Below are 15,686 nucleotides of genomic sequence, written 5' to 3' on the forward strand. Positions count from 1 at the left end.
CACTTTAAGCACATCTTAACTGTTAGCTTTAAAATCCACTGTGGTGGTGCACAGAGGAAAAAAGAAAATCACAAAGCTTGTGTTTCTGGACCCAACTCTGTGTAGCCCATTTAGTGCCAGAAATGTAATGTCAAATGAATCATCTCATATTAATGTTGTTGTTGTTGTTTTTTTAAAATAATTTGGAATTGATCATTTATTTTAGGAGTAATTGGACCACATAATGTGAGAAATATGATCAAAGTGAATCAAGATGCAAAAAGTGTCAAAAAGGTTTCATTTATTCACAGACTTCACAGATCCATGGTCAACAGTTACAGTAGTTCTGTAGCAGATGTGTTTTTAGGAGGTTTGAGGTTCAGCTGAGTGTCCCATAGCAGTCATGGGAGATATGTCAAGTCAGAACAATGCCACCAGGATACAGATATAAAGTACACAGAACTGTATAATTACAGTCAATGAATGCCCTGTGTAAACTGCACAGTCTCAGATCTAAAGTGCTACATTTAACAATCGCCTTACGCATTTACGGTGCACAAGAGTTCATTTCGATAAGTGTAAATCTCATTAGATTTACTTAAGAAAATTCATGACCTTCTAATTCAACTCAATTTTATTTGTACAGCGCCAAATCACGACAACAGTTGCCTTGAGGCGCTCTTATTCTGAAGAATTCTACAGGGCTTCACTTTTTGGATCAAAGCATCAAATATTTAAATAATCTGAAACGTTTTAATTCAATAAACAGAAGAAAACAGCTAATTTACAGCAGCTGATTAAAAAAAAAAACAAGGGAATTTTTGATGGGCAACATTTTTTTTTTAAATATATATTATTTAACATCAACCACAAGGGTCATAAAGAGATACAGTAAAAGCTGTGTCCATTAACACTTCACAACCTCACACAATACAAGTTCAAACAAGAGGCATTCCAACAACAGGGCTACAATCTTCAGCTCCAACCAAAAGCTACATAGGCTGAAGGCATGGACTTGGACAGTAGTTTGCTGGCTCTGGCAGTAGAGTGTTGCCGTACAGGATGTAAAGCACACACTAAACAACCGCAGGGCCCTTCCAGTGTAAGATACTGGCATCTAAACAGGACTATAAATACTAAATTACTCATAGAACAATATCTTCAAAACAAAACACAACCACAGTGATCGAGTCCGCTACATGATGACACAGGAAAAAAGCTGCAACGGGTTAGTTTGACCTCAGATCAGCCGCTCTACACAAAGGTTAGCTTGAGCCTCCATCAGAGTGTCTTCAAAGTCACAGTGACCTTTTTTGAGCACCACAGGGCAGGCAGCACTTAAAAACCATCACCACCGAGGATCTCACACCTGCCAGAGCCTGAAACTCCGCCTGACGCAGGGATGTGATTTCGCGCAGAGTGCTTCCGATGCCAGCTGAAGGAGGACATTTGATGGAGGCTAAAGTTAAGCTTCAGATGAGAGCACAGCTGTTTATTAGTTCTCCTCTGCACACAACACACACACATTTTTACTGCTCGTCATCTCCACAGTGCCAGGTCAGCTTCTGCTCGTAGAAGTCGATGACCACCTGGGGACATCTGGCGCTCGCTTCACGGGCCGGCAGCAGGGCAACGTCATCCGAGTTTTTCCTGTGGGGATACGCGCAGCAGAAGGAAAAAGACTGAAACCGCCTCTCATTTTTAATGGATGTAAAATGTTTTAACAGAAACAAATATTTCTGACAGTTTTTTTTAAATGGAGAAGTGAAGGGTAAGGGGACTCTACTCAAAGGGGGCACTAGATTTTAGCTTTAGCTTCCTTTAGCTCATGCTCCATTGTTCCACCAAGTCTGTTAAATTTAGCCAGTAATTTCTCACAGCGTCTTGCTGACAGATCAACAAATGTAATAAAGCATACCAACACTGACTTTCAAGAACAAGGATGATGCGTGCCTAGCTGAAGTAACTACAGAGGGACAAAGCTGATCAACCATACCATGAAAACATGGGACAGAGCTGCCAAAGCTCAGTTAAGAGGAGAGGTGATGATCAGCGAGCAGCAGTATGACTTCATACTGAGAAAGAGCGCTAGAGACGTGATGTTTGTGCTAGTTTGCTTAAAGTGTTAATGGAGAAGTACAGAGAAGGATTTGCACTGTGTCTTTGAGGATCTACAGAAAGCATATGACAGTGTACCAAGCAAAGCTGAAATAGGTAGGACATGTGCAGAGGAGGGATAGTTGATACACTGGGGAAAGGATGATGGAGATTGAGCTGCCAAACAGCAGGAAAACAGGAAAACTGCAGAGAAGATTACAAGAATGACAGAATGGGATGCAAGGGACAGACTGAGACAAACAAAGGGAATTAAACATTTTCTGACTGGCTATGCTGTTGTGGAGGAGAAGTAAAAAAATGACTTGTTTGCTTAAGGGAACAATATAGGACTCTGGCGTCTTATCATCATATCAATGCCGTGCTTCTTTGAATGACACGGACGTTTGGGTAAGGTCAATAATTTGTGGAATTGTGTGCAAGTGTTTGTTTTCCGTAGACCTCTAAACTTCCAGCCCTAAACATGAGCACATCTTTCACACTCAAAGCTTTCAAAAAATTCCAAGTTCTCCAACCTAACAAAACTCATCGAGCGTTTTAAAAGACTTCAGCCAACTGTTTTACAAACTGTGTTTACAAACTTTACAATCTGATGTAATTCAATATAGCTCCTCTTTCATAAAGTAACTACAATCGTAGGTAGTGTTGCGGCTCTGCTGGACTCCTGGACACTGACACTTGTGTATGTAAATCAGAAGAGGAAAAAAAATGCAAAACGATCTAAGCCGATCACTCGGAGCCTCATAAAGGTAGATCTTTGCAGAGCTGTTGTTTCAGTCAGCACTTAATAGTCCAGGTATGCATAGTTAAGAGCCCCCGAGTCTATAGCTTAATGGTTGTGTGTAATGATAAACCCAAAGCCCATCTGCTCTCTCCAATCTGTTACTAATAAGGTTTGAGGTGGTCAGTGTCAACGTCCAACTTCTCCTCTCAAGTAAATGATCAAGCATATATAAAATGTTGGAAAACTGCAGTTTCCCGCAAAGCAACAGCAACAAAAACATTGAGTCCCCCCCCCACACAGACTTTGCTGTCTGACTCTGGCTTTAAATATTAACATTTTTCACGTTTACTCAAGTGCTGGCATTTATTATTCAAGGACAGAGTAAAGAGGAAGCAGTCACCATTTGACTAGGAACATGAGCTCTCCCTTTCTGTCCGTTGAGCCGATGATGCATTCGGGCTCGAGATAAGTACTGAGGTCACTGGGGGAGTTTGTCTGCTCATCATCGGGCTGAAGGACGCTGTTGTCCGTCTTCACAGCCTGAGCCTCCTGCACGCAGGACTAAAAGAACAACATAAGAAAAGGCAAAGTTCAAAGTTGCAGCACAGATTTACTAGGCATGATAAGAAGGTTGCTAAGTTGAGCCATTTCATTTTTTCTCCCTCACTGTACACACCCATTGCGGAAAAAAAGGGGAAATTTAACTGGTTTCATTTTCAGGAGTTTTTGTAAAACTAACCACTTTAACACGACATTTAGTTTCAGATTGAGCCTTAAAACAATTTCTGACAAGGAGTCAGTTGACTCCACTCCAACCTCAGTCTACAACTAAAGGGAAAATGCTACCACTACGGTTTGTGTTCCCTATACTTCTATATTTTTTGTTGTTGTTCTCCCTTTTGGCAGATTTAGCTGCAGAAGTTCTGTAAATAACATGGAAACATACAGACATACAGACGTTCCAGAAACTCCAAAATTCCTCACATACTCACAATTTCTGTCTCTTCCTCTGCCATTTCCTCTTTGGGAACAAACCCTTGCTCGGGTTGCTCTTCTTCATTCTCCTCGGTGAAGTGGGCGTTCCTCAAGAACTCCTCTATGAGTTCAGGACAGTCCAGGTTGTCCTCAGGTTCCCACGTGTTTTCTGCACTGCGGTTAGAGTTAACAGGAGGAGGGAAAGGCAATTTTTACAACGGTGGATAAACGGGTTACACAATCAAACCGTTCAAATGACTGGTTCTGCAACATCCCACTCACTCAGTGAAGCCCTTCCACTTCAGGAAGTACTCCACTCTCCCATTCGAGATTCTGCGGCGAATTATTTTTTCAACCACAAACTCCTGGACAACTGTAGTCTCCTCAGTCTTCCTCTGTTTGGCAGTCTGCTTCTTTCTCATTCTGCCACGATAGAGAATAAGCGAATGAATAAAGGCCAGGGCAATCACAAGAACAGGGAGTTCATTTCTTTTCTTTTTGTGCTAAAAAACCCCCAAACTAAACACGGTGGAGTCAGGAACATTCACTTTTATCTCCCTGCTGCTGGGATTTTTTTTTCCAGCATAACATGGCAGTGGCGACTACTCTGCTGTGCCCTTCATACAATGATCGGCACACTTGTTACAGCGCTCCACCTGCTGTTTCTGTCGGGTGATTGTGCTCCTTCAGTCCAAAAAAAGCAACATGTTAGTATCACCGTGAGCGTCGTTCACTCGGACAGCCTGGTTACGAGCACATTTAGCAGACAGCAGCCCGAAACATGAGTGAATAAAAGCGTGCCTCGGTGATGCATTAGACGCTGTAATGAACAATATGCACGTACGCTCTCGGTGTTTACTTAATCTCGGAGGATAGCCTGCTGCGGTGCCGCTCGGCTCTGCTCTGTGCTTGTCGCTGGAAACAACATGCACACAGCGCCGATGACGCTGCTTTGAGCTCAAATGTGTCGGTCGATGTGAGTAAATGAGCGAAACAACTTTTCATGAATGAGTTAAAATTAAAGATGGCCGTTGATGCTCGGAGGAAGTGGTTGCCAAGGGAAAAGGTCATGCCAGGAAAACCGGGAGGAGACGACGGGGACGCGCACAGCAGCGACCAATCAGGGAGCAGTCCGCTCGACCGTCCCAGTCCAGCGGTCCGGAACAGCCCTGCCACCCATGGGCGTCAGCAGGGTATGGCAGGGCATGCGCACTTCCTATAATGTATTTCACAAATTTAATTTATTTTATTGGAAACAAAAAGACAGTCCGATAACACAATAAATAAATAAATGTATTGTGTCTCCTCCCGGGATCGAACCAGGGATCTTGGTGCACTTTAGTTTTATTTAATTTTAGAGTACTTCCACGTATTTCCAGTTGATGTTAAATAAAGTTCAATACATTTAAGAGAAAAATACCATCCACTTTAAAATGATACAGCGGTGGGTTTATAAAGCAGTTGCAATGAATGTAAATTCCTGATGGAAATAATATACTGAATCGCTTCATTTTGCATTATTTTAAACGTTTAATGCCATTTTTTAATTTTGCATGATATTGTATAGTAGAAGTTCTAATACAGAAAGTGTTACTTAGTATTACTTGAGAATACTTTTTTTACTGTTTTCAGTGCTGTAAAGACACTGGGCTTTGTCGACGGAGATCTGCTCCCCTCAAACTCTGAGGCTGTACTGTTGAAATAGCAGGAAAAACAGTCTTTGGGAGATTTGACTGACAGTTCCCCTCTAGCCAATGAGTAAACTCAGAGCTACTGATTGGCCAAATAGCCCCCGCCCCATTCCATCCCGACCAAAGAACAGGCCTTTCCACTTTGCTTTCCAGCAGTTACTCCACACTGTTTTGTAAAACACCACTGGGGGACGCTGCCAGCCTGTATTGGACTGATAGCACCTCTGTTAACTGCTGTCAATAGATTTATACTGGAAAGCTCACAGCCAAAAGGCAGCAGCTCCACAATGAGTTTTTCCAGCACTCTCTCGCAGGAGCTGTGCAAGAATACACAGCTTCTACTGGTACCATTTCATTGTCAAGGCAGGATTATGCAACACTTGGTGTATTTGATCATAAATTTATGTATAGACATAAACTTACGTAGTCTAACAACACTACAAAAGTGCAAAGATGTATCGGACATACTATAATCAGAAAGGCAGTCAGGAGGAGGACAGGTGACTGGTCTAAAGCAAACAGCTACCATTATTTATATTTGGACTGACCACCTATCCCCTTTGTGCAGTGGAAACTTTTAAATGAGGGGGCCTGTAGATATTAACTTCATGAATTGTAGATTCTCTATTGATAAAACCAAGGTAAGCTGCTGTTTTCTACAGTTTAATTATTAACACTGTGTTGAAGATACTCCAGGCCTCCAGATACAAATGCTTCGAACTGTTTTCACACCAATTTATAAGTACATTGAGAACTTAGGGACCCCCGCCTCACTCAACAGACACACTAGAAATATAATCATAATTATAAGGGCTGACCATTTTCAGTGTCTAGATTAATACTGCAATACAATATTCCCATGTTGTGAAACATTATTTTGGCTGTCTCTCTTATAACTATGTAGGTCAGCAGTTTACAATTTAACATCCTTTATGAGGTGTGCTTTATTAAAGAGCATTTTTCGTAGAGCCACACCATCCTTACAAGACATCTTTTTCCTCCATGGATTGGTGTATTAGTTGACTGAGACACTGAGGCAAGACATGTGTTGGTTATCAACCAAATGACCCACTTTTGCCCTCGGACCCCTTCCTGTCTTCTCTTCTGGGGATTTAGTACAAGTTGCTATAGTAACAGAACAGCTAATAGGGTTGGGCTGTCGCTGCAGGCCCAAGAATGGCAGTAATGCATGCAGTGAGGTCCTGTCTAGATTTACTACTGTATATATTGTTTTGGGGGAAAGCAGGTTATTTTAGTTTTGCATCCCAGAATTAACATTAACAACTTTTCATGAGGAGATTTTTTTTCACCGTTATTGATTATATGACAGTATTGATTGAGACATTGAGAAGACATAGTAGGTGAGTAAAACTGACCCTGTAACACTTAATGTTATGGGTCTCAACCACTCCTCCACCACAACTTACTATTCATATATAGACTAAAAACTGACCAATAAACATTTACATAAGCATCTGTTTTTGATAGTTGTGGGAAATTTGATATTATTGATCAGCCTCTGGATTGCAGTAGTAAGATTTAGGTGAACACTGACATATCTGAGATGTTTTATAAACATTTGTTTTATGTCTTACACATATTTGTAATCTAAATAATGTTACTACAGGTAATAATAAAGTGATTTGAGGCCTTCCTGGTGCCTTGAATGCAAACTGACTGAACCCCAAAATTGACCAAGGTACTAAAAATGAAATACAGATGTTGATGAAATTACATGCTCCAGTGTACAGGGTGAAAAGATATATTGCGTTATGCCGTCATCCCTTAAATCTACTAACTTCCCTCCCAGACAAGCACATTCCACACACCCACTGTGAATGGAGCCCTAATACAGATGGGGCTTGAGAGCCATTCTGTCAGAGCAGAAATTAGTCCAGATGGCTAGATCCTGCTGTGAGGGGATGTGGATGGAGTGAGTAGTGGTCTGTGTGGCTCAGGATAGGCCCGAGTAGACTCTTTTCACACGGAGGGCCCCCGGCGTTCCCTTAGTTCCAACTCTGAAGCTCTCGGATTACAACCACGGTGAAGGAATTCATGTCAGTCCTTGTGTTCTTATCAAGTCTGTGGTTACATAAAACACAGAATCCAGTAAAACGTTACTAAAGGTACCGCTGGTCAAAACGTGATTCAAATAAGTCCATAACAATTCACTGACTGATCATTTGTAAAGCACTTTCTTGGATATCATTTTTGCATGTTTTGAAAAAATTCAAGTTCTTTACCAACTCTCCCTCCACAGCAGGAACCATCAGCACCTTCATCAGCTTCAAAAACTGACTTCAGATCATATTCAGAGTCACATACAAAGTCAATCAGGGCACTAAGTGGCAGGCTCCAGTGCAGTTTATGTCCTCGACATTTATGCAGCAGTGGTAGAGAGAAAAGAAACTTTTCATGAGTAACAGATGACGTGTAACCACAGACCACCTGGATCTACTTGCGGAAATCTGTCTCTTGTTTCAGAACATTTATGGTGCCCCAAGATACTTTCCTCTGTGTTATTCTATACCTGGCACTGCAGGGCCAGAGCCGTGTAGTCATTACCAGTCTTTGTGTCTGCAGAGTTACTGGGAATGCATACACTAGGAGTATGCATTACACTACAGGTTTCAATCAGACAAGAAGAGATTAATATAGCATAAATATATTTTATTAAAACTACTATCTGGTCAAGAATGCTCATCTAAAAGCCAGCACAGAGAGAAAGAATTATAATTATTTAAGGTAGAAACAGTGATGACTGATCTCACAGGAAGTGCAGCTTGGGGTTTTCTGTTGCAGATCAGCTATAACTTAGTTTAGCAGAAAACAGGGAGTGAAAAAAATCTCAAAGGTGTAATATAGTTTACACAGTCATGCAGACGTTCATCCATGTGACATTATTGTCACCATAATAGAATATATGACAAAAAAAAAAAAACCCATCAAAATTAAAAAAGCAACCAACAGGCTTTGATTGTGCTTGATGAATACAAGGATCTAAGGATTTTTATTGCCATGAGGTGAAACTAAATTTTGCACTCAAGTCCCAGTTAAGACCAACAAAAATAACGCACATCAAGAGCAATATATACAAAACCAAGAAACAGTATGAGTATAAATAAGAGCTTGAGAAGCAGCTGCGTCTCTGTGCGTCATCAATTTGAATAAAGAATAAACCTGAACCTAGCGAGATGAAAGTTTAAGCAGCACAAAATGGACACTCTGAAGAACCTCTACCATCTTTCCAAGAAAGTAAATAGTTTCCAGCTTTGGTTTCATACCGTATGTGCTTATTTGGAATATTCAGAGCTTGGCCCTTTGCAGTACTCAAAGAAACTCCATGTAACCTTTGTAGAGATAATAAATCTGTTCATCTGCTGAACCGAGGGAGAGGGAAAAGTCACACAGTGGAAGTGGTGCTGACTTCATCGCATGTGGGTCTCTGCTGGGAGATTCCGCCCCACAAAGCGAAGCCCGTAGGATCTTGTAACACTGTGACTGATGGGTGAATGACATCAGTGACAAGCAACTCCCATTCCCCCTGGGGCCAATGTGGCACAAAGTGAATGGATAGGAGTGGTAGGGAATAGATCGCCTTTGAACCTAAAAAGAATAATTCCCCCTTCTTCCAGTCCTGCTCTTTACTCCCACTCTCTCTCTTAGTTCATGCCATTCTTCTTTCACTTTTTTCCTTTCTCTGCGGTGATTTTTTTGTCCTTCTGAGCTTTGTGGCTGACGATGATGACCTGGGGAAGAGTAGAATGTGAATAAAGTTGCAGTCATTTCAAAGAAGCGATGTGTCACTCAGCTCTTGTCTGACTTTATGATGTCAGAAAGAAAATTTAAGCTTTAAATAACATGGCACCGACGTTGTCCTGCAATTATTGCATAACCCCAAATGAACGTAACTCGTTTGTTTTGGATAAATGTAACTCTGAAAATAGACTAATGATCCAGGGGCATTTTTGTGAACAAATTTCAAGAAAAGACATTTCATAATGTGACATTTTCACATGCCCTCAGGAGCGCTGAATGCTTTTAATCACGAGCAGCAGTTTTTGAACAGGTTACAATCAAATTTGTTCCTTTTTGTGTTGCACTTTAAGGCAGCTAGTCACTAACTAAAGTTTGATGGATTGTTCTACTCTGGTTACCCGCACAGCAACGACTGCTGCTGTCTGCGAGGAGATTGTTTGCTTTTCTGCGGCCAGCTTTTGTCAAACATCCTCTTCCATTTCAGTTTCTTGAAATGTTAAGTGTTCCTTTTCACCGCTGTCCATCACCACCCAGTGAATCCAAACAGGGAGCGAGCTCCTCTTCTGTCATGCAGGGAGAAATTGAGACAAAGGAGAAGAGGGAAGAATGGACTGGCTTGGTGTGATGACAGTGCTTTGTTTGAATCCACAATATCATTGCTGGCTGCTTTAAGTCAACATGTGAGGGTGTTTTTTAATTTTTTATTATATACTGCATGTAAGAGTCTTTTTTAATGGGTTGGCATACTAACTGACATACAGTAAACTCCTATAAGTAGTATAGTCTTTATATTTATCACATGAATATGAGCGTTATAAACACTGGCCTGACTCCTAATGTAAGTAGACAGCTGAATAGTACTTTATCCTGGTGAGAGGACCTTTGCCTTGGTAAATCTCCTTGTCACTGCGCAGCTGCTGACTATCTGCTCTCATCGGGTGCAGCTCCACAAACTGCCGAATCCAGTCTGTTGACCTTTCACTTCTTTTCTCTAACACAGCTGTAGGCTTTGAACTTTAGATCTGCTCCACATCCCCCCCGTTTGGCTGCAAAACTGGCCCATCTGAAATCAAATCTCATCTCTGTTCTTCACAGGTCCCCCCTCAGATACAGAACATTTGCTTTTTGGCTTCTGGGAATCTGAAGCTTTCTTCTTGAGCCAAAAGAGCTTTGACTATTACATATTTTTACTCAGTCAGGCCTGTAGCAGCTCTATGCCATCTGAAGTGATACTGAATAGGCTCCAGCTTCAGCACATGGTGAGAGCAACCAGCTCTTATGTCTTGCCTGCCTGCCATCTGGAAAATTACAGCTTTAAGTAGGCCCTTTCAGTAATTACCCTGCCAACTCTGAAGAAGGGCTCCGAACACACCGTGATGAAATCTACATGACTGATCGAGTGAGGCCATAGCAACTGAGAGCATAGTCCAAGAAATTAAATATCTGCTTTTGCGTTTCTTTTTATTTGTTTATGTAGAAATGCTACATGCTCAAAACCTGCTCTTGTTTTTTAAGAAATGGCTACTTCTGAACACTGACATTGCTTATAATCTCTACTACAGTCTTAGTTGTATTTCTCTAAACATGGGTGAAGGTCTCAAACTCACCACAAAACCTTTAAGTTGTGTTCTTTTATTAACGAGTAAGTCAAGTTCTATGACACTGTGGAAATCATTTATATCAAATGATATTTGATATAAATCTATAGTGTGTTAATAATATTATAATATCAGACTGAACCTCTAAAATACATTGTTTTTGTCTGAGAATAACTGGCTGCTAGCCTATAAGCATGCTGATTTCAAGAAGAGGAGGTTTTATTATATGGGGGTTATGCAAATATGGGGGAAAATGGTAAACTATATTCAAACTATAACTATATTCAAAATCAAAAATGTGCATAATCAGCATTAGACAGAATAAACATGCAGCATATCAATGTCAAAAGTCACTCAGTGTTGAAATATAAGTTTAAATATGTAAGTTTACATACATTCATGAATGTCTTGGTAATTTGGGGGCTTTTAACAATTTCTTAGAATTTAAAATGAATCTTTGAAAAACAAGAATTAGGGTGAACAAAGTTTAAATTTATTTGGATTTTTATCCACACAGAGTCGAAATTATACATGAACTCACTTAAATCTTTTAGTAATGAGACCCAAACTGATATTACAGAGGAAATTGGTTATGATATTCAAGAACAATCCAGGAACCACAAAGGCTCAAGTTTATGATGAACGGGAAACTGCCAGAACACCAGCATCACTGTCCACAGCCTGCAATTACTGTAATATTTATGCTCATGATGAGTGTATGCAAACTTCTGATCACAACTGACCACAACTGTAAATACAATAGCAAAATACTGTTGGAAATCACTGGATATCCCCTGTCTGTTTGCTACTTGTTTTAACACTTAAAGGTCTGACTTTTACAACAATCATTAAATTGCCTCCATTTCTACAACAATACTCTATACTCTGCTCCTAAATTATGTCTACACCACCACACACATCCTTACTCCTCTTCCACTGGCAGGTAGTTACCTTCATAAAATATTTATCAGAGTAGTCTCCTTCATGTTCACAAATTGTTGCAACTCACTCGCTCTCAGGCTCCATAAATGTTTTACAATACTCGTACTCATAATTGACACCTGTGTGCTCGGCAGATTTTAGCAATACGATGAACTATTCTAACACGTGATGACTCACACAGTGAAACAATGTAGTGAAGTGCTGAGAGTAAAACTGTTCTGCTTGCAGAAATGTCATATCTGGTGATCACTAAAACTTATTTAAACAGTTACTGTTCAAACGGAGGAGTGGAAATTTCAAATTTAAGGATTATGATTTTTAGAGAGTTGGCTTTAAGATTTGTATTTATTTATTTATTCTTTCAGATGGGGGCTTCTGTATAGGATTACATTTTGGGTTAGGATCATGATTTCTTGCAGTCTCAGCTGGCTGGCAACTGCAGTTCATGAAACAAAGTCAGTCCCCATAGACACCCATGTTATAAAAAGTGCTGTTCACAACCTGATGCAAAAGAATATTTTGGACCTTGCGGATACTTTTCATAACAACTGCATGATTCTTTTTTAAATAACTCAAAAGTTAAGAGCCTGGCTGCTTTGATTAACAGTTGTGCTTACAGGGAGTTGTAATAGACTGATGTCTCATAGGCCTTGTAGTTGCTAATTTAGGCCCTAGTCACACAGGCCTAGACACTCGTCAGCGATCCACTTACAACCACCAGTTCCTAGGGAAAAATGTGAACTGCTCAACTGATTGGCAAGCGGTTGCTGGCTGTTGCTTGGTGATTTTGGACACAAAGAAGTTTATGGTCCGATGCCAAAATCCTCTGTGGTTGGTTTTACTACCGCTTGGTGAGTAATTATGAAACTATGAAAAGTGCAACACAAACAAATGCCTATAAAGTAAAATTTTTGGCTTTTGAAAAATGTTGGTTGCAGTGGTAAAGCACAACTTTTACTTTGAAACCAAACATCTTTCTGGTTTGTGTCACACCTTTTTAAATTTCACAAACAATCAGCATGTAGTTGATGAGTGTCTGCAGACAATGCAATGTCTTCTTTGAACTCAGCCAAAGCAATAACAAGGAGCTGCTGCACCCTTGTTGCAACCAGTTACACCTAGCAACTCCAGCAACAACTTGTACTTGTACAACTTGTAGGGGAAAAGGCACCTTTCCTAGCAACTGGAGGTTGCCAGGGAGACCCTGACTGGTCTCTAAGCCTACCTCACTGATGCCTTGTGCTACTGAACTGGACCTCTTCTCCATTATTGTGGGGTTAATACCTTCTGGAGCATTTTAAAAGAAATATCTTAAAAATTGTCTGTTATTTAGCACCAATTAGCAGACATGTATGTGTCTCCCTTGAATCTGTTTGGTTTATTCCACATGCTAATCAAGCTAGCTAGGGCTAGATGGTAAACCTGTTGTACAAATATAGTAACTTTTCAGAAAGAAAAATAATATTCCTGTGGCCAAATCACTAAGACTTCAAAAGGAAAGCATCAAAGGGAATATATCCATACATACAGTGGCTTGCAAAAGTATTCGGCCCCCTTGAACTTTTCCACATTTTGTCACATTACAGCCACAAACATGAATCAATTTTATTGGAATTCCACGTGAAAGACCAATACAAAGTGGTGTACACGTGAGAAGTGGAACGAAAATCATACATGATTCCAAACATTTTTTACAAATAAATAACTGAAAAGTGGGGTGTGCGTAATTATTCAGCCCCCTGAGTCAATACTTTGTAGAACCACCTTTTGCTGCAATTACAGCTGCCAGTCTTTTAGGGTATGTCTCTACCAGCTTTGCACATCTAGAGACTGAAATCCTTGCCCAGTCTTCTTTGCAAAACAGCTCCACAGCTGCCCTGTGACGGCCTCAGAGGTTGTCTAAGAGAATATTGGGAGCAACAACACCATGAAGTCCAAAGAACACACCAGACAGGTCAGGGATAAAGTTATTGAGAAATTTAAAGCAGGCTTGGGCTACAAAAAGATTTCCCAAGCCTTGAACATCCCACGGAGCACTGTTCAAGTGATCATTCAGAAATGGAAGGAGTATGGCACAACTGTAAACCTACCAAGACAAGGCCGTCCACCTAAACTCACAGGCCGAACAAGGAGAGCAGTGATCAGAAATGCAGCCAAGAGGCCCATGGTGACTCTAGACGAGCTGCAGAGATCTACAGCTCAGGTGGGGGAATCTGTCCATAGGACAACTATTAGTCGTGCACTGCACAAAGTTGGCCTTTATGGAAGAGTGGCAAGAAGAAAGCCATTGTTAACAGAAAACCATAAGAAGTCCCGTTTGCAGTTTGCCACAAGCCATGTGGGGGACACAGCAAACATGTGGAAGAAGGTGCTCTGGTCAGATGAGACCAAAATGGAACTTTTTGGCCAAAATGCAAAATGCTATGTGTGGCGGAAAACTAACACTGCACATCACTCTGAACACACCATCCCCACTGTCAAATATGGTGGTGGCAGCATCATGCTCTGGGGGTGCTTCTCTTCAGCAGGGACAGGGAAGCTGGTCAGAGTTGATGGGAAGATGGATGGAGCCAAATACAGGGCAATCTTGGAAGAAAACCTCTTGGAGTCTGCAAAAGACTTGAGACTGGGGCGGAGGTTCACCTTCCAGCAGGACAACGACCCTAAACATAAAGCCAGGGCAACAATGGAGTGGTTTAAAACAAAACATATCCATGTGTTAGAATGGCCCAGTCAAAGTCCAGATCTAAATCCAATCGAGAATCTGTGGCAAGATCTGAAAACTGCTGTTCACAAACGCTGTCCATCTAATCTGACTGAGCCGGAGCTGTTTTACAAAGAAGAATGGGCAAGGATTTCAGTCTCTAGATGTGCAACGCTTGTAGAGACATACCCTAAAAGACTGGCAGCTGGAATTGCAGCAAAAGGTGGTTCTACAAAGTATTGACTCAGGGGGCTGAATAATTACGCACACCCCACTTTTCAGTTATTTATTTGTAAAAAATGTTTAGAATCATGTATGATTTTCATTCCACTTCTCACGTGTACACCACTTTGTATTGATCTTTCACGTGGAATTCCAATAAAATTGATTCATGTTTGTGGCTGTAATGTGACAAAATGTGGAAAAGTTCAAGGGGGCCGAATACTTTTGCAAGCCACTGTATATCCACCTTTTGCATACAGTCTATAGTTTTAACATATCACACTCCAAAAGTCATGCCCAGGCTGGCCAATCCATTTTAAGGGAAGAGTGCTTTCAGTGTCATCTGTGAAATGTTATCCTCATGTCTAACTATTAAAATATCTTGTCCCTTTCATGCCAGCAGGGTTTTGATCCCACCTTTAATCACTGACCATTATGAAGCCATGGTGCTAATGTGGTCAGACTGATAGCTTATACCTAATCCAATCTTAACTTGTAAACTTGTGCCTTAATATTTAGTATACAGCCAAATGAGTAGTGTCTATTTTCTAATTATTAGAAGCTAAAAGTTTTCCTTTAGTCATTTGCAGTTCAAGGGGGAAAACCAAGATGTGTAACATTTGTCCGACATATGCACCACATAAGTCTGAGTTCATTAAAATCACAGCCTCCACTCTTTGTAAGCAAGACAGCTTTATACTTGCCCTGAAATAGTTCCTGGGTGTGAAAATTTGTTTCCATAGCTTCCTTTCCGCAAGTTGGTATGGAGTGCTGAAAAACCACGAGCACTCCCTTGGTTTGAACCGCTGCCTGGGCCTGACAAAACATGAATGTGATTTACATTGTCCCTCCTCCAAAATGTCATTTTCAATTTGAATCCTATCAAGGGCTAATCTGGAAACTGTTACTCAGTGTGTCTTGAATATAAATTGTTTGCAGCTGAGAGTCAAAAGTGGACCGGTGGTAGCGGAGGGGAG

At 40.9% G+C, this 15,686-nt stretch overlaps 1 protein-coding gene across 1 annotated transcript; it reads right to left on the reverse strand.

Moving 5' to 3' along the window:
• Positions 1-260: 260 nt before the first annotated feature.
• cbx3b (chromobox homolog 3b) lies at positions 261-4,870 on the reverse strand. The gene is made up of 5 exons (XM_063487993.1): positions 4,638-4,870; positions 4,076-4,216; positions 3,811-3,967; positions 3,219-3,379; positions 261-1,629 (listed from the first exon to the last, which is right to left on the reverse strand). Exons 2-5 carry the CDS (start codon positions 4,213-4,215, stop codon positions 1,509-1,511), a joined length of 579 nt encoding a protein of 192 aa, XP_063344063.1. The 5' UTR covers position 4,216; positions 4,638-4,870; the 3' UTR covers positions 261-1,508.
• Between the last annotated feature and the right edge of the window lie 10,816 nt (positions 4,871-15,686).

The sequence above is a fragment of the Pelmatolapia mariae genome, linkage group LG10_11, assembly GCF_036321145.2.
Source record: "Pelmatolapia mariae isolate MD_Pm_ZW linkage group LG10_11, Pm_UMD_F_2, whole genome shotgun sequence".
Classification (NCBI taxonomy): Eukaryota; Metazoa; Chordata; class Actinopteri; order Cichliformes; family Cichlidae; genus Pelmatolapia; species Pelmatolapia mariae.